The following is a 27,326-nucleotide window of genomic DNA, read 5'->3' as shown; positions in this document are numbered from 1 at the left end:
TCACAAGTTGGCATTTGGATTTAGTTTTCAAGCTGCTACGGCAAGAACAACTATAAACCGTCTCAGCTCGCCTGGGTGTGTGCGTGACAGTGTGAAAGGCTGCCTAGTTTAGTTGACGACACTTTTGTTCTCCGCTTAACATCATTCGTAAATCACAACCAACCGTTGCCACAAATCATTAAAATATTTAATTAAGGTTGTTGTTTTTTGTTGTTGGTTGTTTCAAAATATTAAGCTATTCATGCAGTTCAGTTTCGTCTAGGAATTTTATTTTTTTCAACAATTTGTTATCGAAAAGTTCCTTCATCATTGGAACTGTTTATGGCTTTATCTCATGAACCGTATTCGAAGGACCAAAGAAAATCCTCTTGTGGTTTCAAGGCCTCTTAACAACAGGAATATCTTACTTTGGAAGTTTTCTAAGCAATTTAGAACTGTTTATGGTTTTATCAATATCCCTTTTCTGTTTCGAGGGATATTGGCTGCGGTTATCCGAATTTGCTTGGAAATTCTCATGAATTTTTCAAGAACATATAGAAATATCTGACTTAGAAAATTTTTAAACAATTTTCTGATCTCAGACTGGATACTAAGTATGTTCAAAAAATAACGGGAATTTTTAAATTTTTCTAATTTTGAGAGTCCAATGCTCAATTTATTTTTAACATGTCGATATATAGGACCCTAAATTATGATAAAATGTTGAGCTGTATTCATTGCTTACTTTGTCTGCAAATCCGCAAAGGTTTGCGTTTGTTTAAAGCTCACACTTCGTTGCTTGTTCGTGAATTCTTGGCCAAAACCAATACTGTAACGATGTCCCAGCTTCCACATTCGCCAGACATGACTCCGTGTGACCTTTTTTCCTATTTCCAAAAATAAAGAGAATCTTAAAGGGCCGCAGTTTTACGAGAAGACGAGAAATCGCTGAAAGAGCCACAGGATATCCCAAAAATCGTGTTTGAGAAGTGTTGCGACGATTGGGAGAGTGCTTGCTATTATACATTTTTTTTTTTCAAGAAATGAAAATTCCCGTTAGTTTTTGAACACACCTCTTCTGTTACTCAGCTCCAAGTAACTACAAAAAATAAACTTTTAAAGAAAACTGCTGTTGTTGCGAAAAGCTTTAATACGACAAATATTGGTTTATACTATATTTGTTGGTCGTTTTCCTGAAGGCAGCGATCTCTAAGCAACTTGGAACACGAAAAATCGTAATTTACACAACAGTAATCACATAAAGATATTAACCGACACATTCTATTGCGTCGCGTGAACGTGCTGATATATATGAATCAGCAGCTGCAGTTTGTCTGTGAAAAGCGCGTAAAATTTATCGCATTCGCATAGAAAAACATTTGCTATTTTTAAGGAAGTGAGCAACGGCTTTTTTTGTTTGCTGTTTTATTGGTTTCATCGTTTTTTCGCCAACTGCTGCTTTTGTGCAATTTTCACAACCCACAATGCTAACGGTACAAATAACTATAGCATCATTCCACACTGTGCGCTTATAGATAAAATTTCCTTTGATGCCTTCCGTTATGTTCATATGGGTTGGTGTGTATGTGGTTGGGAAATGCATGCCGATGTGTGGCTACCTGTTTGTGTAGTTTGGCGATGCCACGTTTTCGTTTCATTGAATTTCAAATGTGTAACGTCAATAGATGCGCACCGTTCAACCTTGCCTGCGGCTAAGACCCCAGCGTGTGTGTATATGTGTGCGCTTGGCTTGGCTGTGCGTTATTGCCGAACACGCGAACGATCGGACTGTGTGAGCTGTGAAAATCGCATAACAAAGTTGGCTGCCGCCGCATCTATACAGGTTGCGCCGTTATTCGTTTTGTGCCACATTTGCGGCGATATCGCATCGAAATCGAAAACTCGCGTCGATTTGTTGTGCAGAAAGAATTTGATTTCCATCCGTATTTTTTGTTCAGTTCGTTCATATTTGTCGGTGGTTCGTGTATGTTTTTAATGCGCCGCAATTGTATAGCTTTTGGTGGGAGGGGAAGGTGGATTGTAGCAGCTCGTCCGCAACAAAAAAAAAAATAAAACTCAAAACAAAAACATTTTACAATGAAATTGAAGTCGACTATAAAAGTCGTTTGGCCTAACGGCTGCGACCGCCAATCGCTTCAAAAAAAACGGTGAACTAAAGTTTCGAAATGGAAAAAGGCAAATCAAATGCATATCTGCGGTTATTGGTGATGCAAGGGTATTTGTAATATAGCTTAAAGCACGCGCATTTGAGACCACAAGCTGTTTAGACAAAGAGCTTTTCAGAAAGGAATACCTTTTTCGAAGCAAAGGGAATTTCTGTGCTCTCTTTAAGATAATCACTATTAGACAGTACTGTAGGGAATATAGAAAAAAATATATTTCTGACATTCAGACTGGGGACAGAGATCTAGACGTATAAGTAACATTAACAAGCTTTAGATAGAAACATTCGAGCTAGAAACTTTAAAGCTCATCAACCATCTCTCTCGATTAAAAAGCTCAGTTGTTACTTCTTTCAAGAAATAAAGTTTTTATTACTTTTCCTGACTCCTCTTCACTTTAAAGCCAATATTTAAGCTGCGAAAATTAACTTTACATCCTCTTTAGACCATCTTCAGCCAAGAAAAGAATAAAGAGTATTAAAAATAAAGCTTTTTGCGTTCCCGTTTCTCCAACTTCAAACTCAAAAATTTATAATATTTAATTTTTCGAGGAAATAAAAATTTTCATTTTTAAAAGCACGCAACAACAACAACACCCACACACAATCCCACTATTGAAATTTCCCTTAGGCCGACATATGCATTTGGCACACAAAGAGGAGAGTAAGAGACTTAGTTAATGCTCATGAGCATGAACGTAAAAAAATCGTCGAAAATTACAACATACCCCCTTACTGCTTGAATCGTACCCTCCTCCCAGCCCTCCTTCTACTCACATATGATAACGATTGCAACTGTTTGAAGGCACTGCATTCTGGCGGCACATTTAGGTCTTTGTCGTTCCTTTGACGCCGGCGCCAACAGTGCAGAGATCAGCAATTCTTTTGCTGCCGCCGACACTTCTTCTGTGGCCATCACAGGCTTCGTTGACAACAGCGAAATAATCTTGGGCATGCTCTTATGTGCCTTTCATCAAGCACAACATATTACCGAAATTGCGGCGCTACGGTGCTTTGAGAGCACCACAAAATCCAGGCAGAATGTGAAAAAGCGGCGAGTGCCTGTCACCTCAGGCGAAACATGCGGTGGTCCAATGAAGCATGGTAAGACGTTGCAAGGTGAAATTAGCTGCTGGAAAAAGGCAACACAAAAGGAAGCGGAAGTGGAGCGTGTTTGTACAGGTATTGCTCGTACAGAATCTGTCTTTGAGTCGAATGAGCGTGCATTCATGCGGTATTTAGTAAATGAATATGCCCACATGGATTCGTGCATCAAACGCAAAGAGCAGAAATTAAATTCTGTGATTAAAACTTTGCTCTGCTTAATTTAAAGTTCTCTACTGACAGAAAGTATGACTCATGAACTCTGGCACTCTTAATTAAAGTTGCCAAATATTGTGTGTGATATAGTGGACACTCATGCATTCGTACATACACATATTTCAAAAGTCATAATTACCTTCCTCTCAAGCTTTTATGGCCATGCAACATATACCCTTGAGGAAAAAAACTGATTTAAATGTGGTTCGGGTATAGTTGGGAGCTAGCATTAGTTAGCAGTCTAGTTCTTTTTAGAAATGATAAATTTAATATGGCGATGTCATAAGAAGTGTTAATACAGCCTCACATATATTATCTATTTTCCAAAATTTACTATTCTTGTGCGACCACTCCAACTCTTAGTTGGAAAAATTGAAGTTTAAATCACTAATCCACCTCTTAGCGAGAGTTGCGTAAAATTTTTGTAAACTGTCTTCAACATTTCTTTTTCTTTCTACATATTTACCGCAAAACTACTCGAGCACCGCATTCGCTTAATACGACATTAACTCCTTTGACGTGTGTCCGCTTGCGTTTTTAGCTGCGATTGAATAAACTCGGAGAACAAAACTTTTCTCATCTTCGTCAGCTCGTAACTAGTAAGTTTTAGTATCACGCGAAAGTTTAAATGGCATGCTGACTTCAATGCTGGTTGAAGTGGACGGTAGCTTCCTAAACCATTCCCGCCAATGATTGGACAGCAATTAGAGTGAGACAAAAGTTCCGAAATATAATTACTGAACAGACGACGTTGTCTGGAAACAGTTCTACGTTGGTAGAATCATATCGGAACTTTCTTCTGGGATGTCGAGCTTTCGCAATACCAAGATTGAAATATTTTGGATCTCATACCTTCAGTCTTCCAAACGAATTAACTGAATAAAAATTAATCTCAACAGATTTTTATAACAGTCGATATTTGACTCATTCTTTTGGAGTTTCATAGCATCACCAAAGCCCGCTCTATTACAAGCCAAAGAGGATACTGTAATCTCTATAAACATTAGTCACCCCAGTCCAAGTGATTACTTTCAATTCGAAACAATATACTTATGCATATATATGTATGAGACTCAACTTGCAGCTAAGTCACATTCTAAATCACACTTCAGCAAAGGTATCTAACCTATGTGGAAAAACCCATCAATCAAAAGCGGGTCAATGTTAGGATAACAGCAGCGCTAACAGCATTAGCGACAGCAACAAAAACCTGTCACTCACGGTTCAACGCAGCAGATACCCCAGGAGTTAATAGACAGTAATGGACAGAGTGTGCGAAATATAGGAATGTCGGTGTGCGTTGACAACTTTTTTCTAAAAATGCTAGTAAAAGCTTTTAAACATTAGTTTTGGAACAAAAAACAACAAAAGCAATTTGTTCAGCTTCCGATCGATTTGTTAATTAATGGAAGGTAGCTCTAAAAAAAACGAGACACTCTAAATCTGAATCGAGAGATTGTGTGATTATATCATGTCAGTCAAAGCCCCGTGTGTTAATCGATTTAGTATGGTAGTTGCCTTGTCCAACTCACTCTTACTGTTAAGTTAGGGTTTCTTAGCAGACAAAACTATTCTCAGATCAAAACTTTAACCGGTTATATCTTTCTAAAACTATTTAAAAAGTCATTATCGAAAGACTAGGTATGATGGGGAATAATGTCAGCCTTGAAATCCAACGAAGAACCACTCTTGCCAACAGGTGCTACTATGGACTGAGTAGGCAATTGAAAAGTAAAGTCCTCTCTCGACGAACAAAAACTAAACTCTACAAGTCCCTCATCATTCCCGTCCTACACAGCGGCTACGCTGGCTGGGTCATGTTGTTCGAATGGACGAAAGTGCCCCAGCTCTGAAAGTTTTCGATGCAGTACCCGCTGGTGAAAGCCTTCACTCCGATGGAAGGACCAGGTGGAGAAGGACCGTCTTCACTTGATATTACCGATTGGCGCCAAACTGCCAAAATGAGAGATGCGTGGCGCGCTGTTGTGGACTCGGCTATAACCGCGTAAGCGGTGTCTACGCCAGTCAAGAAGAAGAAGGTATGATGAGGGCACAACTTTCCTCAATATTTATGAGAACTTCTTCTGTTCGACCAAATCAAAGTTTACTCTCGTTAAACTCACACACTGTACGAATGCGTTGAGTGCACAAAACCCCATTGCACTTTTATTAATATTGTCAGTGCAGGAGCGTTGCTAAGTGCTCTTTCCGCCACTTTTCATTTATGGCGCTGAGCGATGGATTTTTCCACAATTTTTTTATTTAACCCAACGCCAAAAAGTGGTGTTTTTAAATTTGCGGTGCACAGAAGGTCACACTCAGTGTAATCTAGGTGCAGAAAAGTAAACGTGGGTCACTGCTAGCCCTTTCATTTGCGGCGACTGAGGCCTCTTAACACATTTTGGTGCGTACAGTTTGTGAGCAAATGTAGCGGCGCCGCAAGGTGAGCGAAGGGCGAAAATGCACGAAAACACGAGTGAGCTCCGCAGCAAAAAAAGCCAATAAGTTGTAGCAGTTGCCATGACCTACTGACTCCGCCGACAAAGCGCAACCTTCCGCAGTAGTACAGCTGAGTAGAGCGGGGTCCAGTGTGAATTAAAGCCAGCGGCACTGCGCGCTGCACACGCTCATTCAAAATATATTTGTTTATTTATTTATTTTTACTGCAATTTCTCTCTAAATCGTGTGGTTACCAACCAGTGTTGCCTCCTTTCTCACTCAAGTCCACGTTTACCCCACGCACCGACCCCAAATGTGTATCAGCTAATGAAAATAGACAAATGGAAGTACCAATTTAAACAACAACAGCAACAATAGCACCAAGCTAAAAAAAAAACGGTGCGAATTGCAGCAGACTACACTTGAGCTAACGCGAGTGGATAAGTTAAACGAAAAGCGAAAACAAACGCCATAAAAAGTGTCGGAATCACAGCGTTCCTGAAGAGCTCTGCAAATGCACGCGAAACGCTAGCCACAACTCCTCACACCTTGCCGCCAGACACTTTCGGCTGAGTGTTGAAAATGTTTTAAATTTGTCTTGTTCGAGTGCAACACAATTTCTGCTGCAGCCGAAGCGCAACAGTCCAGCGACGTTCGCAACTTTTGGCTTTGCTGCGAAATTATAAATGCGCCCGCGCTTTCCTTAAGCACGGCGAGATTTACATTTCGCAATTGCAACTTTTCAAGTATTTTAACTTTTCGTAGCAGTTTGGCTGGAAGTTACTTAAACTGTGACTCTTAGAGTTGGAGCATTAAGGTGGTGCGAAATGTGGCGCAGGCTCCTTTCATTGAGAAACAGCGAGAGTTCAAGGGTAATTTCACGTGAGTTATTTCTGCTTCAGATTTCTGGTACTCTGACCAGTGTTTTACGAAACCAGAAACATGAATTTGGAACTAATAACTTTTAAGATTCCTTTTGGACAACCCTAATAATAAGAAATTTTACTAGCTGTTGCTCTGCGCACACAAAAAACGTTTAATTTAACTGTTGAATCGCTAATTGCAATTTTATGGCCAAGTGTACGCCAAAGCATTTGCATTTGCCGTCGCGAAAATGAGAAATTCGACTTTTTCAAATTTTGAAAATAAGTCATTCTGTACTCTAGATGTCTCTATGTGAGTGTCAGTAAGGAAACGCCTTTCCTTTTGAATATTTATTGAAATTATATCAACTGATATGGGATTTGGTTGGAAATGGGATTTGCTAAAATTTGCCGAATGGCGAATCGAACAGGCAACTGGCATAAATCTTATAGACAGGCACAATCAATTGGAAATGCGATACGCGAGCTGGAACAGAACGAGCAGTGAAGTAACGAGTAGAAAACAGCATTATTTAACATAAATTAGTCGAAACAGTTGAACTTGATAAACAGGTCCTCCGAGATAACATGCCTGATGTCTTCATTCTATGAGGTTCATTCGATTTTTTTTTTTTTTTGTCTTTCTAGAGAAACCTATCTTTGTTTTGAGTTTTTGATTTATGCTTTACAGATACTTATTTTTGAATTTTCATCTCATTGAGAGGAGGTAAGTATAGACGATAAGATATATATATACAAGTCAACTCCAGCGACCAATCTTTCATCTGCTCTACTTGCCAATGCAAAACATCAACAGCAACCACTTCGTCATCCTTACTGCTTCACTACCACTAATGAATAGAAGATTTTACGAGCTTTATGACATGAGCCTTTATAGCAACTTCAATATCTGAGAACCTCATAAGTATGCCCAACTCAGTCTTCGTTAATCTTCCATACGGCCACTAATTAACAGGCAACTTTTCATGAAAAATCAAGTTTCTTCCTTGAAACTCCTGAAAGAGTGCTAAGCACTAACAGTACATTTCCACGCTACGTTGGCTGACGCAAGCGCGCCCGTGACGCCAGGAAAAGCGGAAAAATCTGCTTGCCACAGGACATGCCACCATCTATCATTGCCATGCACTACACACGCATGCGAGTAACTGTATATACAGTACAGCGGCCAAATATAAGCTCTTACACGGCCATGGCTCAACGCTGTCGAAATATTCAAAATGTGCACGGAACTTTGGACGGGTGAGTGCAACAACGCACAAACGCGGCAACACAACACATCGACCACCCCGTTGGCGGCGCAACTCAACCCAAATACCGTTGCTTGTAATGAACGAGGCGTGTGGTCGCGTGACGGTGTTAATTCCATGCGCGCCTTCCTCTCCGCCAATGTGTGTGTATCGCATATTTGTTGTTGCTTTTGTATTTCATGGTGACTGTCATTTATGCGCGCTGACTTGTAAAATGCGCCCCGATTGAGCGTGTTGACTGCAGCGCTTTGTTGCTGTTGTTGTACAGTATAAGTATTTCCAAATACTCACATACACACACACACCAGCTCGCCTTTCAATGCGGCGCTGATGAGTTTAGTGTGTCGGCTTCATGGCTGGTTATGGCTGAGTATGCCGGTCATTTGTTCAAATTCAAATTCATTAGCTCGCTACATAAATGGCTGTCGCGCGCCTCTAGGCCGAAAAGACTGGATTGTGGCGCGCATGTTCTTTGACTTGTTGACTCTCGCATTTGGCGACTTATTTGCGTAAATTTGCATTCATCGCACTAAGCCAGTCGCCCTTTAGCAGTGCGGCGCTATAAATTCGGCGGTCGCCAGTCGCACTCGCCGCCTCTCGCGTGCTCACGCGGACAATGCAAACAAAGCGAGTTGCTGGCATGGTTGGTTTCGTTGTCGCTTGTGATGCGCTGTCGCCATTTGCAATGCAGATGACGTCATGAATCGCACAATTAAGTTGCTAATTTGGGTTGAACTCGTTCAAATGCGCTGTGCGGGAAATTTTAGCAATACACTTTAACGGTTTATCAGCGCTGGATTTGTGGGGAAATGTAAATTTTTGAAATATTCTTCCATTTACGTTAAGAGACCCAAAAAACGCTTCGTTTCCACTACCTGTATGGGGTGGCAATAAAAATATCATATTTACTTTGTTTCCGTCTCTTCCCTTGCTTCTCCTTTCAACAACCGTTCGTCTCATTAGCTTGTGAATTTTTCAGTTAAAAATACCAGCGTTTCCAAGGGCAACGGGAGAGCAAACGCACGTACTACAAGCGTTTGTATACAAAAATATTTTATTTTGCCAAGGTAAGATGATTATTATGTGATGGTAGATGTCTTAAAAGCAAATATATACAATATTTACTCATAGCAGAAAAATTAAATTCAATAAAAATCGGCAAGCGGCTTCACTCTTTCTTTAGTCTCCATATTTTCGAACCGAAATTTCATACGAATATATGAATATAATACAAAATTCTGTTGAATTCGATTGACATTGAAGCTTTTGAAGAGACTAATAACAATTATTCATTCATACTGGATCTAGTCTGATTGCGAAGTGTTCATGAGCCAACTGGAACTAGTATTATACGTTTTAAGCTTCATTGGTTAAAAGTGCCGGTCACCTGACCATAATCGATTTTTACGGTTGAGAATTTAAGCAAAAATTATAAATTAACAAACTTCCATGACAGCCGAAATATGCGATACCAGTTGAACTGAATTTTATCCGTTCAAGGGCTGTTCTTTCGTCGATCTAACCATGTTTGGATTGGCAAGTAACGAAGCTTATTGTTTTATCGACAACAGTTTAGTACCATTCGTTATTGTACCGCAGTGGATCAGTCTCTTACCCAATTGCGTCTTAAATAGAGTAGTCCGAAAGTAGTTTCCTTACAAGTGACTTCAACAACCTTTTTGGCAATGTAAGAACGCTTCATCGCATGAATATGTATACTCATATAATCTTCCAACGACTATGCTTTGCAGTGCTTTTTCACAAATTTATTTGATTTCGCGGATTTGAACTTTGTCTTTGTCAGAATTTTTATGTTACTTTTACTCTCTTTTGTATTTTGCGCTACTTCTTCTTTTTCCTTGTCTTCCTCGCAAATGTAGTTGATAAAATTGTCCAACGTTGACTTAATAAAAGTAAATATTTCGCATGAAATCCGCTTAGGTGCGGGTGTGCGAGCGCCTAGGTTTGCTTGTTTGTGAGCTTGTTGAAATATTTTTTAATATTTTCTCTCTTCATTCTAAATAAATATTGCTAATTATATTATTGCTAAAGAGTGAGTTATTTCAAATAACATTGCATACGAAAATAGAATTAAAGCAGCATTCTAAACGTAAAGTGCGAAACGACGCCATTTGGTCTTCACGTGACAAAGCTAAAAACTGTGCTCTGGCATCATATTGTATACACTCAGACCTTTGCTAGTTAAAGTCTGAACTGAAGTGGATTATCAAATGCCGTGAATTTACATAATTTTCCAATATTTCGGCGCTTCTTCATTCATAAGCAATACTGGTAGCCTCATTATAATAAGTCTCCTACTTAAGCCTCGTCATAAGACTATTCGGACCGTCGATATAACACTACAGTTATGTAGTTATAATAATGATAAAGAGGCACGTTTCCACTTGAGCGTTCGATAAAGACTACCGTATATTTAGATAGGATCAATGGGTATAAAACCCAATAGTTTTATTTAGTAAAACATTGCCAGACCGAAACTTACTAGATAATCAAATCACGTGTACATATATCGTCATATCTACTTAAGTTTCGTCTGAAGTGCACTACTTGTGCAACTGTCTGCCCACAGATTAACACTTGGCATTAAGTTGAAGACAAATAATACTTTGAGATATCTGCATATACAATTTAGATGATTAAACACCAAATATTTCCGTTGTTGAACGATAATTATTTCTCTAAAGAGCTCTCAGGCAGTTATAAAGAAAGGGGCATAAATATTTATAATGTCTGATTAGAGATGGAAAGTAGTTGTTGCTATGTTCTTGAATGAACCTTAAAATTTTGTTTAGGTCTATTTATAACAGTTTATTACCTTCGATGTGTATCTACAAATTTTAATCTTAACTCCGCTTAGGACTGCCTATGTATACAAGTGTACATGATCCCCAAATGTTGTGTACTATATATATATGTATGCATTTGGAGTTCTTTAAACCATTCTGGCTTTATCAAATGTGTTTTTATTATCTTTGTGCCCCAAAAATACAAATATCAGATTGGACTGATGATTGGTCGGAAATTGATAACTACTTTCTCGCCTGGTCTCCAATACTTCTTTGTGTAATTGTAGCAATTATGAAATGCTCAAGCGACAGGGGCTGGAAAAAGATCGATAACGGTAAACAAATAAGTTTGGTATATAAAATTAGTGAACATTTATTGTTGCTCAATTATTGATTGGCGCTGAAGTGCTTAGAAAATGGGTATTTATACTAGGTGAGCGCGTTAGTTCGTGTTCTAACGTGAGACCTCGAACATCGCAATGAACCAGAGTAGCTGCGGAGAGATCGTTTCGATACCCACTGCAGAGTGGACGATTTTACGTGATGTCTACCGCAAAGACTGGCCGAAGAATGCGTACAGCTACTATGCGCTAGAAAACTATATACAGTGGTCACGCAAAGACCCCGAAATGTGCGAGCGGGAAGTACGTGTTTGGAGTGTTGACAATAATTGGCGGGAACATGGCATTTATATTTTAGAGGTAAACAGTGCAAGTGTTTTTTTGTGTAACTTGCTATAACAGTGATTTTTTCTTCGAATAAACACAAAGGACAAAATGAATCTCAGTCATATAATACGCGGAGATATCAGTTCCAACGAGCATGCGGCACTTTTTCAGCTGGCTTTAAGTTGTACCAATTGGATAACGTCTTCCGAGTTTCTATTTCGTGAGAAAACTTGCGCAGCTGTGTTGCGGCATCTCGAGAATATTGGCTATAAAATTAATCTGAACACATGCTATCCAGCCAAATTCTACTTTCTGAACAAAGACGATTGCCGCAAATTGGAATTTAGGTAACATAACAAACTATTTTTTGATTTCATCTCCGCTAATGCAATCTGTTCTTAGACCACGCACTGATTTTGTCATCAAACCACTCACACTGAATGACGTTAAGGAAGTTGATGACTACTGGCCGTATAAGTCGGACGGTTCCCCATACATTATTAGTAGACTTATAAAGTACAATCTCACCTTGGGCGCCTATCATCCCGAAAGCGGTGAACTGTGCGCTTGGGTGGTACAGTAAGTAAATCCTCACCTCATTACTTATGTTTAATAATAATTTTTCTATGTCCTGAAACTTGTAGCAGCGAACTGGGTACCTTGGCACTATTATACGTGAAAAACAATTATAGGCGACGCGGTCTGGCCGAGGATTTGGTGATTCGAATGTGTCGCGCGTTGGCCGAGCAAGATTGTGACGCGAGCGCGCATATCTTGGATACGAATATACCATCGACTACGTTGTTTACAAAGTTAGGTTTCCAGCCTCTTGAATACAATTATTGGTTCATAAAATCCGACCATGAAATTGACTCAAATGCTGGCACCGAACCTGTGGTGGGATTATGTGGTCACACTATGAAGAATGGCTAAGTAATATAGAAACTCAAACTTAGAAGCTTATCTACATACCGACAATCTTAATAACTTTTTAAGGAATCATAACTGGTAAAAAGTTATAAAAAGTAAGATCAAATAGTAAATATAGAACCTTATTATATATTTCTCAGTTTCTTTAAAGCATAACCTTAAAATATATATACCTTATCACTTGTGTTTATACAGTTTCATTTCTATTCTCCGAAGTATAACAGAATCACGGAAATGCACATCTGTCTCTCCTTTTCTTATTTTCTATCTAAGACTCAAGCAAGTTTCGTTCGTCTAAGCCGCTTTTCCTTGATGCAAAGGAAAAAAAAAAACAATCTGCATTTTCTTACCAAAGTAGTTTGCTGCAGACAAGCTCGTGTGTAAACTTACCTCTATGTAAAAATATGTGATCCCCGATACAACAACAACAGCACACATCGTAAGCATTTGTAGTCGCATTACTCTTCGTCTCCATAACTTTTCTTTGCAAGCGAAACAAGTGAAATCGATTTAAATGCGATTGAAACTAAAGAAAGCAACTGAGCGTGTAGTAAGTTCATTGATGGAAATAAAGTAGTTTTGTGAAGAAGGAGAGAAGGCCGACCCTGGCAGCGCAAAGTGTTGGCAGTTTGTAGACACTTCAAGTTGCAAACAAGCTTAAAGACAACTTAAATATTTTGTATTCATTTTATTTCTTTTTCTCGTCTCAACTTCATACAGTCACTTATGATTTTATTCCGTAAAGATATCCTCTTTTATAAACCAATAGTTATACTCGATAGCCTTAAATCCCAACCGCTCGAACAGTTTCAACGACGGCACATTGGCATCCCTTATATGAGCCAGGGCATCACAGTCTTGCTTGGCTAACGCTTGACACAAGTGGACCACCAAGTGCTCAGCCAGACCCTGACGCCGGTAGTTCTCTTTCACATACAAAAAACCTATACAACCCAACTCATTGCTGATATCGGTGAAAAGAGAGGAACGGACACAGTTAGCGATGTATAATGATAACAGTTATCTTTGTAAATTTGCTTACAGCAACACCCAAGCGCACAACTCGCCAGTCTCGCGTTGATAAGCGCCAAAGGTGAGATTGTATTTGATGTTGCGCCTAATAATGTAGCTGGAGCCCTTTCTTTTGTACAGCCAAAAGCGTTCGACTTCCTCGACATCTGCCAGAGTTAAAGGCTTGATGTTGTAATCCGCGTTTTCTCTAGAAATCAGAGTAAATAACAGTACTCTACTATTTATTAGATATTTTGCTTACCTGATCTGTAGTTTAAGGCTGTCTTCTTTGCTCAAGTAATACAGCTGCCTTGGATAGCAATCTTGTTTCAATGGATATCCTGACTCCTGTAGATATTGCCTAACAGTTGTGGCAATTGTTTCACGAAAAATTATTTCATCACAGGATTCCAAATCCATATAAGTTAAGGCTAACTTGAAGAGCGAACTATGCTCACTGGTGCAAGTGTCTACTCGTATAATGTGCGAGTAATCCGTATGATCCTGTTATGAGGTTTGTTGTTATATTTGTTACATGTATATTTAACGTCGGTTACTTACATCCAATATAAAAATACCATGCTCTCGCCAGTTATTGTCGACACTCCGAATGCGCACTTCTCGTTTGCACAGATCGAGGTCTTTGCGCGACAGCTGTATGTAGGTGTCCAGGCCGCAGTAACTATATGCACCCTTAGGCCAGTCCTGTCTGTATACATCACGCAAATCCGCCCATTCCTCGATGGGTATGGAAACCATATGTTCTTTGTCGCTCTGACTCATTGCTCTGTCGGAGATCTGCGAATTTTGCTTGTTCATCTAACGATTGCGTGTTCTGTTATACGAGTTAATTTCAGTTATCACCGTTTTATTTCCACATAATTATCACACATGAAGGTCATGTAACTCTCACTGTTTACACTCCAGATAGTACTACTCTCGAGATTAATTGGTTCAAAACAAATATCTTATATGTGTGCATGGGAAGAGCCGACCAAAGAGAAAGTTCTCTTATCTGTTTGATACACAAGTTTACTTTTGTCTTATTTATAGCTGGTGACTTATTTTTAGCATAATCGATTTCCAAACACGTATAACCAGTTCCAATCTACAGAACGCAGATAACAGTGGAGTGTAAAAAGTTCTGACTCTTTTAAAGTCAATGAGAAAAAGTTTAGTCGTTAATTGCATCGACCGGGAATCGAACCCGGGCCGTCCGCGTGGGAGGCGAACATTCTACCATTGAACTACCGATGCAGTTATAAAAATAAATTCCTCATATTTCTAAAAGTGTATTTATATAACTTTTTTAATTAAAAAATATTTAACATATTACAATTACATATATTTGTATGATTCTGTAACTCTAGCACCAGTTAAAATATTATATTGCTATCAGGCTAACGTTCTTTACATTACCAACGATACTTCTCAGAATTTTTTACAGTGTAGCAGGGGATTCTTTTATAAAAATTTATTATAATTTAAAAAGTTATTATTGCATCGGCCGGGAATCGAACCCGGGCCGCCCGCGTGGCAGGCGAGCATTCTACCACTGAACCACCGATGCTCTTGGCAACCCTGAACATTTAATATTATAAATATGACCATTTTCTTATCTAAAAAAAATATTTTTTTTTAAATATTGTACAATATTATACCAGAAGTATTAATTTATATATTTCGCATGCTAAAGTTGTTTTCTGTAGTGTCTTCATGGTATTTGAAATACCGCAATAATCTTTCAAAAGTTAGGTAGTATTATGTAATAGACATTGTACATTAATGTATTATAAATAACATAAAAATTAAAAAAAAAAACCATTTGCATCGGCCGGGAATCGAACCCGGGCCGCCCGCGTGGCAGGCGAGCATTCTACCACTGAACCACCGATGCTTTTTGAATGATCGCATCTAACCTCTTTTTTGTAACATAGGTTGTCAATCGGTGACTTAAGCCCAAGATCAGCCAAGTGAGGCTTAATCCAAGTAACAGCAGTTTAACAGTATGATAACAGTACAGGCTATGTTAATAAAAGATATGTAGCTGTAATGAATTCTTGGGTATTATGAGAGACTGTTAAGGTTTACTAGCAACTCACTAACACACTCATAGGCGTTAAGTACGTATAGCGAAGAGCGAAGTAGTTAGAGGCGAATAATTTTAATGGATCAGCTAAGAGCTTAAGAATAATAATATTTAATTCTTAAAAATTTAGAACAAGTTTTGTCAAGTAGCTGAGAGGAATTTATTCAATTCTGATTCAGCCGTTCTCTTGAGGAGTATTCTTTTGTATTGATGCGCAGATCGTAACCTATTGAACTGAGAGGGACAGGAAGTGGGAGAGGTGAAATCAAGAATGTGACATTATAGATCGACTTAAGTTGGCCCCAATCTTGGAGGGGCATAGCGGGGTGAAACTTTGTTTTGGTTGCGAGAGATCATAAGCATCGGTGGTTCAGTGGTAGAATGCTCGCCTGCCACGCGGGCGGCCCGGGTTCGATTCCCGGCCGATGCAATAATCACTTTTTTGTACATCCTAACTGTTATTAGTTAATATGATTGAAGATGTATATACAAATGACTTACATGGTTTATAAGCTTCAATATAGTAAAGTAACGATGTAAGTCAATCACTATAAAGCGAAAATTTGTTTATCTCGACATTCTTGTTTTGAGACCTTCACCAATGAAACTTTTCATGTTATTCTTTAAAGCAGTAGCAGAGCTTTCTCTTATCGCTCTAAGATTACACCAAAACATGGAATTTTTTTAAATAATGTGGTCATAATACTCTAGTAACAAGAGGCTCTCCACTTGTAAATACTTTACTATATAAATACTTTAGCCAGAGCTTATCATAATTATTACGAGAAACAACTAGAAATATAATTGTCGACAATTTAAACAATGACTTGGCATAATTCCAGACAAACCACTGAGAGTTGCAGACTAAATAAATAAAGATAAATATTATCATCATACAAGTGATTTACTCCAGCATTTATTTTTATTTATTTTAATTTATTACACGTAATGAAGATTTTGGAAATAAATATAGATATTTTCAATATGTATGCACGAACATTAACCGTTTTTCGGAGAGAATTTATAACTGTAGGTATGAGCTTTCAAAGGCGGTTGTAAAAAATATGGCTGACGGCTGATTATGCGTACAATTGGCCGTCATTTGGAAGGCAATGTCAAGGTTTTGATTTACATGAGTGTACCGGAGAATGATTAAGCTTTAAGCACACAAGCATACATACGACCATGAGCATTTCATTGGAATAATCGCTTAATTTAAATATGCTCTCTTCATTTTGAACTCTCTTAGCGAATGCTCTTTTACAAATAGCATATGTATGATAATTGCTAACTCTTAACTGCTATAATTAATTGTTTTAATAATAGATTACCGCATACGTAGATAAAACTTTAGAGATTAAAAAGAAATCTTGAAATAATTACTTTCCATTTCAGGCTTTTACAGCTCGTACTGGCTTATTTAAATTTCAGTAAACACAATTGTGACACCTAATAACACAACGCGTTTATCTTTGAGATAAGAAGGAGATATTTCACACTTTCTGGTTAAGTGCTCATGCTTCTTATCACAGAGCACAATGCAACACTCATACATGAAACGATTTGAGTCCTTTCAATAATACTTTTTATTAGACATGTAACTCATGGTAATCACTTATTTGACAAGCTTTCACTGCAGCACTAACATTTATATATTTAAAATTTACTTTGCTTCCGGTAAGGGGGACCAATAAACGTTATCGATTACCTTGAAGCCCAGTTTTTCGAACATTGAGCGTGATGCCACATTTTGGAAGACAACGGGGGCGGTGACTTCAAGTCCTTTGGATGCAATCAATTTGGATATTGAGCGCACTACCAAACTACCAAATCCCATGCGCTTGTGAGACTCCAATACTTGCAGTAAACCCAACGAACCGATCGGTAATCTGTGAATAAATAATACATTTTCATTACACTCTGCATTTGATCTACTAAGCTTTGCTGAGTTATCACCGCAAACACCAGGCCACCAAGTTATCTGATGCATCGTAGACACCCACGCTGTCAGCGTTACGAATCATACGTTCCACGAACAGTACAGTGTTAGGCATACGATGCGGCCACACGCTATTCACCTGCTCGGCATTTTTGGGTTGCACTCGCCGTAGAGTAAAACCCTCAGGCACACTGAAATTCCAATTAGAAATATATATATATTTCCACACTACAATACTTGAGCATTTGTGTTTACTCTACTGTGAACTGAGTCGCCTTCTCCCTGTCGATGTGATACCAAGCCGTACCATCTGATATGAAATCCTCTTTCTTTCCACCTCTGTCTACAAAGTATTGCTCAACGGTCGGCATGAGACGTTCGGGGTAGCCAAATACCAGTAGTGGTTCTTTGTTCTTCAGCGTTCTAAGCGCTGTAAGCAAACGCTCTTGATTGTCACTCAAAGTGTTGATAAACACATAGGTTACAGGTTTCTTTTTCTACAAATTGAGACAAGCATCCCATTAGATTACAGCTCATCGAAGAGTAAATATATACTGAAGCTCTACTTACAATAGCCACAAAGGTGCCATCGCTACGCCAATCCCCATTTAAAGAATATATATTAATTTCGAGCTCATCGTCCTGCGTTTTCCAGTCAATCAGACATTGCAACGTATTGTAAGCAGAGGCTAGCTTCTTTTGGCCTACGTAGAGTTCGCGCAGCTCACTCCACTCAGCTTGTGGAATATCAACTAAAGCGTTTGCCATGCTTTCCGCAGTGCCGCAGCCAAGGTAACGTCGTGCGAACTTTGTGCAACCCCAAGCGAAACTGTGGGCAAAACAGATTTCGCAATGTGTGGTAGTCTATTGTGCGAATTCTTCAAAGAGATCGCTGTATAAAATTCATTGAATCAGCAGAATTTACAGAGCACTTCCCGCTCGATTTTCGGGAGAGCGCCGAGTGCCTGTTGGAGTTGAATTTCATATAGAGCATGAGCATTAAGCTTTTTAGAAAGCGAAATATTCAACCAGTGTTTCTTAAACAAGTGCGTGGATATACTTATCTGTTGTCAACATAATGATACTCATAAATCTCATAAACAAGTATATTGCGTAATTTGTATATGTATTTAATTTATGTAGATATTTACGTCACTAAGCGCTACAAGTGTTAATACTAGTCTTTATTTATATTTATCAATTATCAAGTACTATATGAACGATCTCATTCAAATACTGCTGGTTTGTGCGCCCAATAGGTTTTGTCGACGACTTTGAAGCCCAATTTTTTAAACATGCCACGGAAAATGAGATTGTCGTGCACAACCGGCGCCATAACCTCGAGATCGTATGAAGCCAGCAGTTTTGCCATGTAGCGCACCAGTAGGCTGCCAATGCCACGGCGTCTGTATCCTTCTAGCACCTGCAACATACCCAAAGCGCCGTGTGGCAAGCTGTCAATAGAGGAAAAAACTATAAACCCTTTACTCAAAAACTTCTACTTTCAATACTAACAGTAAACACCACGCCACCAACTCGTGCTTCTTATTGAAAACACCAACACTGTCATTATAGCGTATCAGACGTTCCACGTAGTGTATGGTCTCGAGTCCATGATAAGGCCAATGGTCGTCGACCATTTGCGCATTACAAGGCAATAAACGCTTTAGAATAAACCCCTTCGGTGTGCTGAAATCGGAAATAGAAAACAGTTATATTTTAAACGGTATTTTTGTGTACTCGTATTACTCAATTCTATATTTCAGCGCCAAGTGTTTATCGAGATGATACCAATAGGTTTTCAGTAATCTTATGTCCTCATTACGCAGACCATGATCCAGAAAGTGCTGCTCTACAACGAGCCTCACGCGCTCCGGAAAGCCACAAATGATGTAACTCACGCGTTTATCGAGCAAATTCAGCGCGTCCAAGAGCCGTAGTTTGCTTACAGCGAGCGTATTGGCATACCAAACGCCATGGTCCTATATCCCAAAAAGAAGCAGTGAAGCATTAAAGCTTTTATTGTTATTTTGCACTCTACAAATTACTCACACTACCCAAAAAGGTGCCGTCATCCTGCCAATCGCCATCCAGCGAGTATAAGTGCACATCCAGTTGGGGGTTATGCGTCACCCAGTTAATGAGGCACTGCAGAAAGCTATACGCTGTGGAGCTTTTTCGATGTGCTTTATATAAATCACGCAAGAGTGGCCATTGCACGCGTGGTATTGTCACCAGCGCATGCGACATCTTATCTTTTATGTAATCTAGTTTATGTTATCTTAAGAAAATAAAATATTTCACAACTGTTTTTGTTTGGGAAGCGCTGACCTATGCCGCAGTGAAGGCTGACTTGAAATGAATGTGACGCTAAGAGCGTGCCAGCTGCTTCGATTGTTTGAGCTATTAATAAAATAGCATGCGAAAGCTTTCATAAAGCACTCACTGTTAGAACTTTCCGTTAACTTTATCTGCGAAACAGCGTGTTCGCAATATTACAATTTAGTGTGTTCGCAAAGAGCTTGATGAAGAAGAGTATAGAATACAGTACAGTAATATTAAAGCTATTTCAAAAATCTAGACAAATTAGATTACTTCTGTATATAGTATGCAAGCGCTTTCATTGCTTCAACTACAATAACGAGGTGCAGTTGTTGCAAAGAGTGACCAGACCGAGCAAAAGAAATGCAAATACAAATAAAAACTAGCTGAGTGCCATGAAACGCCAACTATATCAAATATATATATATATGAACAGTAGTTTATATTATATATATGAGTAGAAGACCGCGGCTACTTCTTGTCCGTGGTAAAATAAAATATAAATGAAGCATCGTTGCAACTACATTTGTGGCAACTTGTGGCGTAAAAGTCGAGAAATCAAAGAAAACAACCCGATAAACGTCTATTGTGAAAGCGCCGAAGGCGAGCGCAGAACGCCGAGCAACAGCTGAAGCAGCAGCTATGCAGTGAGGCTGAAGAATGGCAGAGTGTGAGGTGAATAGCTGAGGCGCAGGCAGAGACTTTGCACATGCAAATGAAAGCGAGCACATCCGCAGCTGCTGTATTGCCTTTCACTTCCGCCGGAAGCCTTTGCCGGAAACGTACTGTGCGACCGGATTTCTTCACAGACATTGTTGTTCATACGCCATACACTCTTTACACTCAGCGTGTGTACAGCACTGAGCTAATTCTGTTCAAGCTTAGAAGTCGAACTATGAACTAGGTGCGGATTTTGACAGTAATTGCGGTATTTGCGTTGTTGAATCGTGGCAGCCGCATACCGGCGCCCCGTGTCTAGCAAGGCTGGTGGGCACTAGTAAATATTGTAGTTGTAAATAATTAATTGTAAATAAAATCGACATCAGCTTATACGATATAAAACGAATAGTCAAAATAAGCTTTCATCCAAGTAATTCCAGCAAAATGCTTCAAAAATATTATTAAATTATTATTAAAGATTACTTCCTAAACCATGTCATTCCAACCACTAACAACGCACATTAAGCTGCCATTAAGAATATGTTTCGAATTTTTCATTTCACCAGCAAAGACATTTTGCTGCTGGAGCACCGCGGCGTATACGCGACCAACCCACCGTATTACCACGGCGATTTCCTGCAACGTACTTTATCGCTGCATTAGCGTGATACTTTAAGTGACAGCTGCTGCTGGCGCTGAGCTAATGCTGCATGCTGCCACACATGCAGCAATATGGAGACACACACGCTTGTGTGCATTTATGGTTGTAATACTCGACTCCTTTTCATGTTGGCCATGATGACGCTGATTATGGCGCCGATAATGTTGCTAATATTTTTATAGAAATATAAAATACAAGCGCGTAATGCATGCTACAAGCAAGACGGTGCCTCGAATGTGCCACATAAGAGAGCGTCTCGCTCGAGTGCGCGCGCAACACGACAGCAACATTTTGTCGCATCATTCGCATCGTCAACCGTTAATGGCATTGTTGACATCACCATTGTCACCTCAGTAATTTCTTAGTTGTTGCAACGCGCACTGTTTACACTCTCTCCTTTCGGTATTTTGCAATTTCATGCCAGCGTGCATTTTTATGTGCCACCCACCCACACCTCCAACGCGCCGCGCAATGCCATCAAGCACATTCAATTGTGGCAAATATTCTTGATAATGTTGCAAAATAATAGTTGCGCGCGGAAAAAAATTGCAATTAGGTGAAAAACGAGAGAGTGGAAAATGAGAAACAGACGTTCATTTATGGCGGTAGATGTCTTCATGAAAAGAAGAAATAAAAACTTCATGAGCAACGGAAATAAGAAAGCGCACAAGTAGTTGCTCAAAATGCCATTCCTTAACTTTTTCTTTTATTGCTAATCAAGTTTTCATGGCCCGACAAAATAACTCGTTTTTATTGACTTCATTGCAGCGCCAGAAATTATTAACAACAACATTGTTTTGCTGTCATTAAACTGTTTTTCGTTTATTCGGTTGCAATTTTTTGTTTGACGCAGAATTTTTTTTTACCTTAAAGTAAGCGGATTGCGTTCAAATTGCTGTAGTTTTTAGTATAAAGCTTTATAAAAGCTCGTTTTGCCCCTAAAAAATTTAACCGAATTTCCAAAATATAGCAGAAGTGAGCAAGAAGAGTTTGAATTTATCGTTGAATTTTTTTCATTAAATTTTTATTTGGTAAAATTTTTATTATTTGAAGACCTTCTAACATCGATTCGCATAGACAATATTAACTTTCTTGTGCTTTTAACATTAACTGCCGAAGGTTTCATAGCACAGTAATGATTCTGGTAATCTCAACAACGATAAGCTAGTTACAGTACGAGTTTTTACTCTTTGATCTGTCTAAAGAGAGCGACTTGCTTCGTTGTGCTCTTGCAGATCAATGTTCGAAGTTCTGAGTGAACATTTCTTACCCGTAAAGAGAGCAGTAATATCAAAGCACTCAACCATATACTTAGTGCCAATTTTAAACAATCTCCGATTTTAATAGAGTCCTCTTTTTCCTCTTATGGAACTTCTATGACTAATTGTATGGTAGTTGAGAATATTCCTCTTCATTATCTCACTCATGCTTGCATCCCATATTCACTTAAGTGGCAGCAGAGCGTACCAAATGTGTTCTAAGCATCAAAAAGCTTCGAGTGACACTGCTCAGCTGTTGTAAAACAAACCAATTATCTAGTAACTAAGCGAATGCGAAAGTTCTAACTAATTGAACTGTAGGTAGGAGTGTTCGCATGCAAGGCATAAGCACACTATCTGCAAACAAAGCAAATGAAAGCTGCCAAAGCTACTTTAAAAGTGAAAAAAAGCTTTATGCAGAGAACATAATTCATGCAAATGTACTACTCGTATGTATATGGTTGAGAGTGCTGTTAGCTATTTTTTAAATATGTGACAATTCAGTCTCTTGCTGTCAGCGCGAGCAGTTTGTGTGGTGGCTACACCAGCTGATCACGTTCGGTTACTCAGTGCAGGTATATATTTATGTGTGTTTTGTATTCTGAGAAGAGCAAAATTTATAAATATTTCGTGGAAAGAGAAATCTGCAGTTTAGTGGGAAATTTACGCGATTACTGACGCATGTTTTCATTTCTTGTGAAAAAATATTTAATTTTTATATTAAACATAGGTCAAAGCAAAAACTGTTATGAAACAAAAGAAGGCTCTACAAACCAAATTTCAACTTTAGTAACACATATGCCTAACTACCATTCGCACCAAATGCCTGCTCACGCGGAATGCTCGAATTTCGCAAAGAATGAAACGCGTTGCGGCAATTCCAACGTGAAGCCGGCCGACCGATTGCTTGCAGCCATTTGAATACGCCAAACGGCCAAATGGCTTTTCTTAATTGCTTTTCGATTTGATTTCGCTGCCGGTCGATGGGTCGTTACTGTGTTTGGGTTTTGCATTTCCGTTTCACTTTAATTCAAGTTTGTAGTTTTGCTTTACTTTGCCAGCTGAGCCGATAGCTGCAAAGCTTCCGCATATCAACAAACAGTTACATATGAGTATGCGTGAGTGCGTGTGGGTGTGTGTGGTGAGTGTGAGCACTTGAATTGACTGCCGCACGGCAGTTTGGCGCGCAAACTAACAACAACAACTAAGCAACTAACTTTGGAATTCATTTGAATAGCAACAACAACAACAACGAGTACTACCTCAAAGCCTGTCAACTAAAGGCTGTAAAGACTATCATCAACGTCATCGTCACCACCACCGCCAGCCAATATGCCAGCCAACATGACTGCCGACAGCGACGCTGCCGTGTCCTCGCAGTCGCCGGGCAATTCGCAACTCACTGCCATCAGCAAAATCAGCGAACTGCATCAATTGCGTGATTTATACCGTCGTGATTGGCCTGCTCACTGTGTGGGCTACTATTGTCTGAGCAATTTCATTGACTGGGTGGAGAAGCGTCAGCAACTCAGCTCAGCGGCGGATATGAAAAATCTACAGATTTTCACACTGGACAACGATTGGCAGAGCGATGGACTCTTTTTGGTTGTGGTGAGTAATTGAGTAGTCTGCTAACCAAAAAAAAAATTACAAACATACATGTAACAGAAAGTATAGGATTAACGAACCTAACGGTATTTTTTGCGGAATGTGAGAAGACTTGAGGGTTCGCGTGAGGCGATTGCTGAATAATTTTCCGAAATTGCATATAAATTTTTAAATGAAAATTGTTAATAAATAATGTAAAAATTTAATTTTTTTAGAAAATTGAGAAAAAATTCAAGTCATAGAATGCCATCCTTTGTTAAAATAATAGAAAAACTTTTAAATTATTTTCCCTCCAACACAGGACCGTTACCAACTATTTGTGAACTCACTGCTGGCCAGCGAGGATAGCGGGCGCTTGACCACAGCTATAGGGCTGCTCAACTGGACTTGGCCTGGTTTTAAAGTGAGCTCCTTCCGGGAGCGCCATCGCGCGTCAGTGCTCAGTGTGGTGCGTGAGAAACAATTAAGCACAGAGTACGACAGTCTCACCGTTATGTACTACAAGCCACGGGAGGAAGTGCTGCAGTTGTCCATAAGGTATGTAGTAGACTATATATTTCGTATATATTTGTATATTTCATTATATCCTCATTTGTGTTTGTATGTACTCTCAGCTGCCCCGCTGGCTATGTGCTGCGTCCCTTAAACGCCGCAGCGGATGCTGACTTAATCGACACACTCTGGCCAAATCATCATCAGGGCTCACGCTTCCTGATTAGGCGGCTAATCGAATGGAATGCGAATATGGGTGTTTATACCGCAAACAGCGGCGAGCTGGTGGCCTGGTGCTTGCGGTAAGTTTACGCACACACCAGCATTTATACGCTGAGTGTCGTGTTTAGTATTTCTAAAGTTGAACATTTTTCTTCATTAGCCTTCAGGGTGGCTTTCTAGGCGCCTTGCAAGTGAAGGAAAATCACAAACGTCGCGGTTTAGGCAGCTTGGTGGCGGCAGCCACAGCGCGTCGCATCGCTGAGCAGGGCGACGATGTAATGGCGCTGGTGAACAAGGATAATCGTGCCTCACGCGGCATGTTCGACAAGATTGGGTTCAAGGTGGTCGATAACTGCTTTTGGCTGCGCACGTTTCCCACAAGCGATGTTGAACGCATGTGGCCAGATGGCGAGTAGGGAGCCCTTTTTAACTACTTTTTATAAATTTATAAGTAAAGAGTATTGCTTAAAAAATGCAAAAATAAAGAATTTATTTAAATTGAGAACAATTTTTTGACATTATTTAGTATGGGTTTGACCGCACATCCCCTCCAGTTATGTAGTGGTTTAAGAGTTTGTGTCCATTGCAAATTACACAGTTCAGAGAAATGGTATCTAAAATAGTATTGTTTACGGCATTTTTTGGTGTCAAGCATTCATATAAACAAGCTAAAGGTCATGCTTAGAACTTAAAGCCTGTTTGAAACCACAAATATAGCTCTTCTTCCCTTCATACTTCCGCAGCACGTGCTGCGTTATTTCTCAGCCAACAGAACAGTAAATTCCACATTCGTCAAAATATCTCAGTTAAAATACTTAAATCGAGTAATTTTTTAATTAGACCAGTGAACCTTGTAATAATTGTTGCAATTAATGATGTGATCAACGTGCTTTCGCATAACAAATTTGAAAGGGAACGGAGTATTTTACAATTAAACACCTGTGCTAAGATTGCAAAAAAGTTGCCTGAAATTGATATATAAATTGGGATTTAAGAAAGTCGATGTACGCACCGTCAGCGCATTTATCAGGCAACACGAACGTGTGCACGCGCATTTGAACTCCGCAAAAATGTTCACCTTTCTAACCAGCTGCAATACGAACCAGGGTAAATCGCTGAAACTGATAACTCTAAGCGATATCGTCGATTTGAAGACGCTGCGAGCGCTCTGCCATTCGAATTGCGCCACCAGCGCGCTCGGCTATTATACGCTGGACAATTTCATCAAATGGCACGAGCGCGATAAGCAGCTGCAACGAGTGCGCGTCTACACGCTGAACGACGGGCGTTGGCGCCACAATGGCCTCTATATGATTGTGGTATGTTCGAGTCCAGTGGTGCAACCGAGGAATCAGATCGTTTGCACTAAATACAAAAGTGATTGACACATTAATTCAACTTTGATCGCCTAGGATTGCTTCCAGCTCTTTGTGCACATATTGCCGGTGAAGGAAGCGCAAACGCTGTTGCGTACAGCGCTTAAAATGCTGGATTGGACGAAGGGCTTCAAAATCACCGCCATACCGGATATGTACATTGATACTGTGCACAAGGTGTTGGAGGAGTTGCGGCTGACGTGGGAAGGCATACGTCTCAATATCTACCAACTGGCGCGCGAAAAAGCGTTAAATATAAAAGTGAGGTAATATACTAGGGGATAGGTTATGGTACAAACATATATTTTCTTACTAATAAATGCCATTCGAAAAAGCTGCCCGTCTGGCTTCAAAATGCGCTCTCTAAATATTGCCGATGCCAAGCTGATCAACGAGTTGTGGCATGCCAATAATGCCGGAAGTTTGGAAATCATAAAACGCCTTATTATTTACAACAACAACATCGGTGTATATGCACAGGAATCCGGTGAACTGGTTGCATGGTGCATTAGGTTAGTTTGAGACTACATTCCTAACTCAGTTTTCAAATTTTATAAACAAAAATATTTCAGATGCCAAAGTGGCTTCATCGGCATGTTACATGTGAAGCCCACTTATAGGCGTTCCGGCTTGGCCTTATTGCTTTGCCTTGCTATGGTGCAGGAGATTGCCACGCAAGGAGATGAAGTGCGCGCTATGATCCATGAACATAATGAGGCTTCGAAAGAGTTATGCAAGAAACTATGCTTTCAACAGACAGGCGTTACACATATCATATATGCCTACTATCCAACATACGGCGCAGTTTGGATCCATAAGCCTGATTCCAAGAGTAAATTGTAGTTAAAGACATTTTTTTATAACTCCGAGCAGACTTGTATAATAGAGTTAATTGCAGAATATAATCTACATATATTACTCAAATTAATTAAACTTAATTAGCCGCTTTTTATTATTGTATTTATCTCCAACATTCATTGTTTTTGTAATTTGAAGAGTAACAGCTGATTGTAAGAGAGCAAGAGAGAGGTTTTCGCAAAGATCAAGGGTTGCAGGATTGGAACTCTTGGCTATGAAGAGCAAGTGTGCTCTGAGTGACTGAGTAAAAACGATCAGTTTTCTCTCGCTTCTATTTGAAGTACTGAGATTGTATTGTAGATACCCACTTTAAAATACTTTTCTTTGAATTTCAATGAACTTGTAAACAAACTGCTTTTGCTCTTGTTATTAT

The 27,326-nt window shown here is 39.5% G+C and overlaps 5 protein-coding genes and 4 non-coding genes across 9 annotated transcripts; 3 read left to right on the top strand and 6 right to left on the bottom strand.

The window, feature by feature from the left end:
• The first annotated feature begins 11,248 nt into the window (after window positions 1–11,248).
• Window positions 11,249–25,177, top strand: LOC105209755 (uncharacterized). Its single transcript, XM_054226481.1, has 8 exons — window positions 11,249–11,559; window positions 11,629–11,873; window positions 11,929–12,105; window positions 12,171–12,456; window positions 23,688–24,008; window positions 24,307–24,542; window positions 24,620–24,799; window positions 24,880–25,177. The coding sequence occupies exons 1-8, from the start codon at window positions 11,338–11,340 to the stop codon at window positions 25,133–25,135; spliced, it is 1,923 nt and encodes a 640-aa protein (XP_054082456.1). The 5' UTR covers window positions 11,249–11,337; the 3' UTR covers window positions 25,136–25,177.
• LOC105209758 (uncharacterized) lies at window positions 13,130–14,342 on the bottom strand. The gene is made up of 4 exons (XM_011180352.3): window positions 14,029–14,342; window positions 13,730–13,971; window positions 13,499–13,675; window positions 13,130–13,420 (listed from the first exon to the last, which is right to left on the bottom strand). Exons 1-4 carry the CDS (start codon window positions 14,284–14,286, stop codon window positions 13,189–13,191), a joined length of 909 nt encoding a protein of 302 aa, XP_011178654.1. The 5' UTR covers window positions 14,287–14,342; the 3' UTR covers window positions 13,130–13,188.
• Window positions 14,654–14,724, bottom strand: Trnag-ccc (transfer RNA glycine (anticodon CCC)). The gene has a single exon. It is a non-coding gene; the product is annotated as a tRNA-Gly (tRNA).
• Trnag-gcc (transfer RNA glycine (anticodon GCC)) lies at window positions 14,967–15,037 on the bottom strand. The gene has a single exon. It is a non-coding gene; the product is annotated as a tRNA-Gly (tRNA).
• Window positions 15,294–15,364, bottom strand: Trnag-gcc (transfer RNA glycine (anticodon GCC)). Its single transcript has one exon. It is a non-coding gene; the product is annotated as a tRNA-Gly (tRNA).
• Trnag-gcc (transfer RNA glycine (anticodon GCC)) lies at window positions 15,916–15,986 on the top strand. The gene has a single exon. It is a non-coding gene; the product is annotated as a tRNA-Gly (tRNA).
• Window positions 17,125–18,344, bottom strand: LOC105209757 (uncharacterized). Its single transcript, XM_011180350.3, has 4 exons — window positions 18,066–18,344; window positions 17,751–17,992; window positions 17,513–17,686; window positions 17,125–17,445 (listed from the first exon to the last, which is right to left on the bottom strand). The coding sequence occupies exons 1-4, from the start codon at window positions 18,261–18,263 to the stop codon at window positions 17,220–17,222; spliced, it is 840 nt and encodes a 279-aa protein (XP_011178652.2). The 5' UTR covers window positions 18,264–18,344; the 3' UTR covers window positions 17,125–17,219.
• On the bottom strand, window positions 18,639–19,878 carry LOC105209756 (uncharacterized). Its single transcript, XM_011180349.3, has 4 exons — window positions 19,548–19,878; window positions 19,245–19,477; window positions 19,011–19,184; window positions 18,639–18,949 (listed from the first exon to the last, which is right to left on the bottom strand). Exons 1-4 carry the CDS (start codon window positions 19,743–19,745, stop codon window positions 18,721–18,723), a joined length of 834 nt encoding a protein of 277 aa, XP_011178651.2. The 5' UTR covers window positions 19,746–19,878; the 3' UTR covers window positions 18,639–18,720.
• A 520-nt stretch (window positions 25,178–25,697) lies between the features above and the next one.
• Window positions 25,698–27,296, top strand: LOC105209797 (uncharacterized). Its single transcript, XM_054226956.1, has 4 exons — window positions 25,698–26,038; window positions 26,132–26,361; window positions 26,431–26,607; window positions 26,668–27,296. The coding sequence occupies exons 1-4, from the start codon at window positions 25,790–25,792 to the stop codon at window positions 26,936–26,938; spliced, it is 927 nt and encodes a 308-aa protein (XP_054082931.1). The 5' UTR covers window positions 25,698–25,789; the 3' UTR covers window positions 26,939–27,296.
• Window positions 27,297–27,326: the final 30 nt, after the last annotated feature.

Source organism: Zeugodacus cucurbitae, chromosome 3, assembly GCF_028554725.1.
Source record: "Zeugodacus cucurbitae isolate PBARC_wt_2022May chromosome 3, idZeuCucr1.2, whole genome shotgun sequence".
Lineage (NCBI taxonomy): Eukaryota > Metazoa > Arthropoda > Insecta > Diptera > Tephritidae > Zeugodacus > Zeugodacus cucurbitae.
This window is presented reverse-complemented; position numbering and strand designations above follow the sequence as displayed.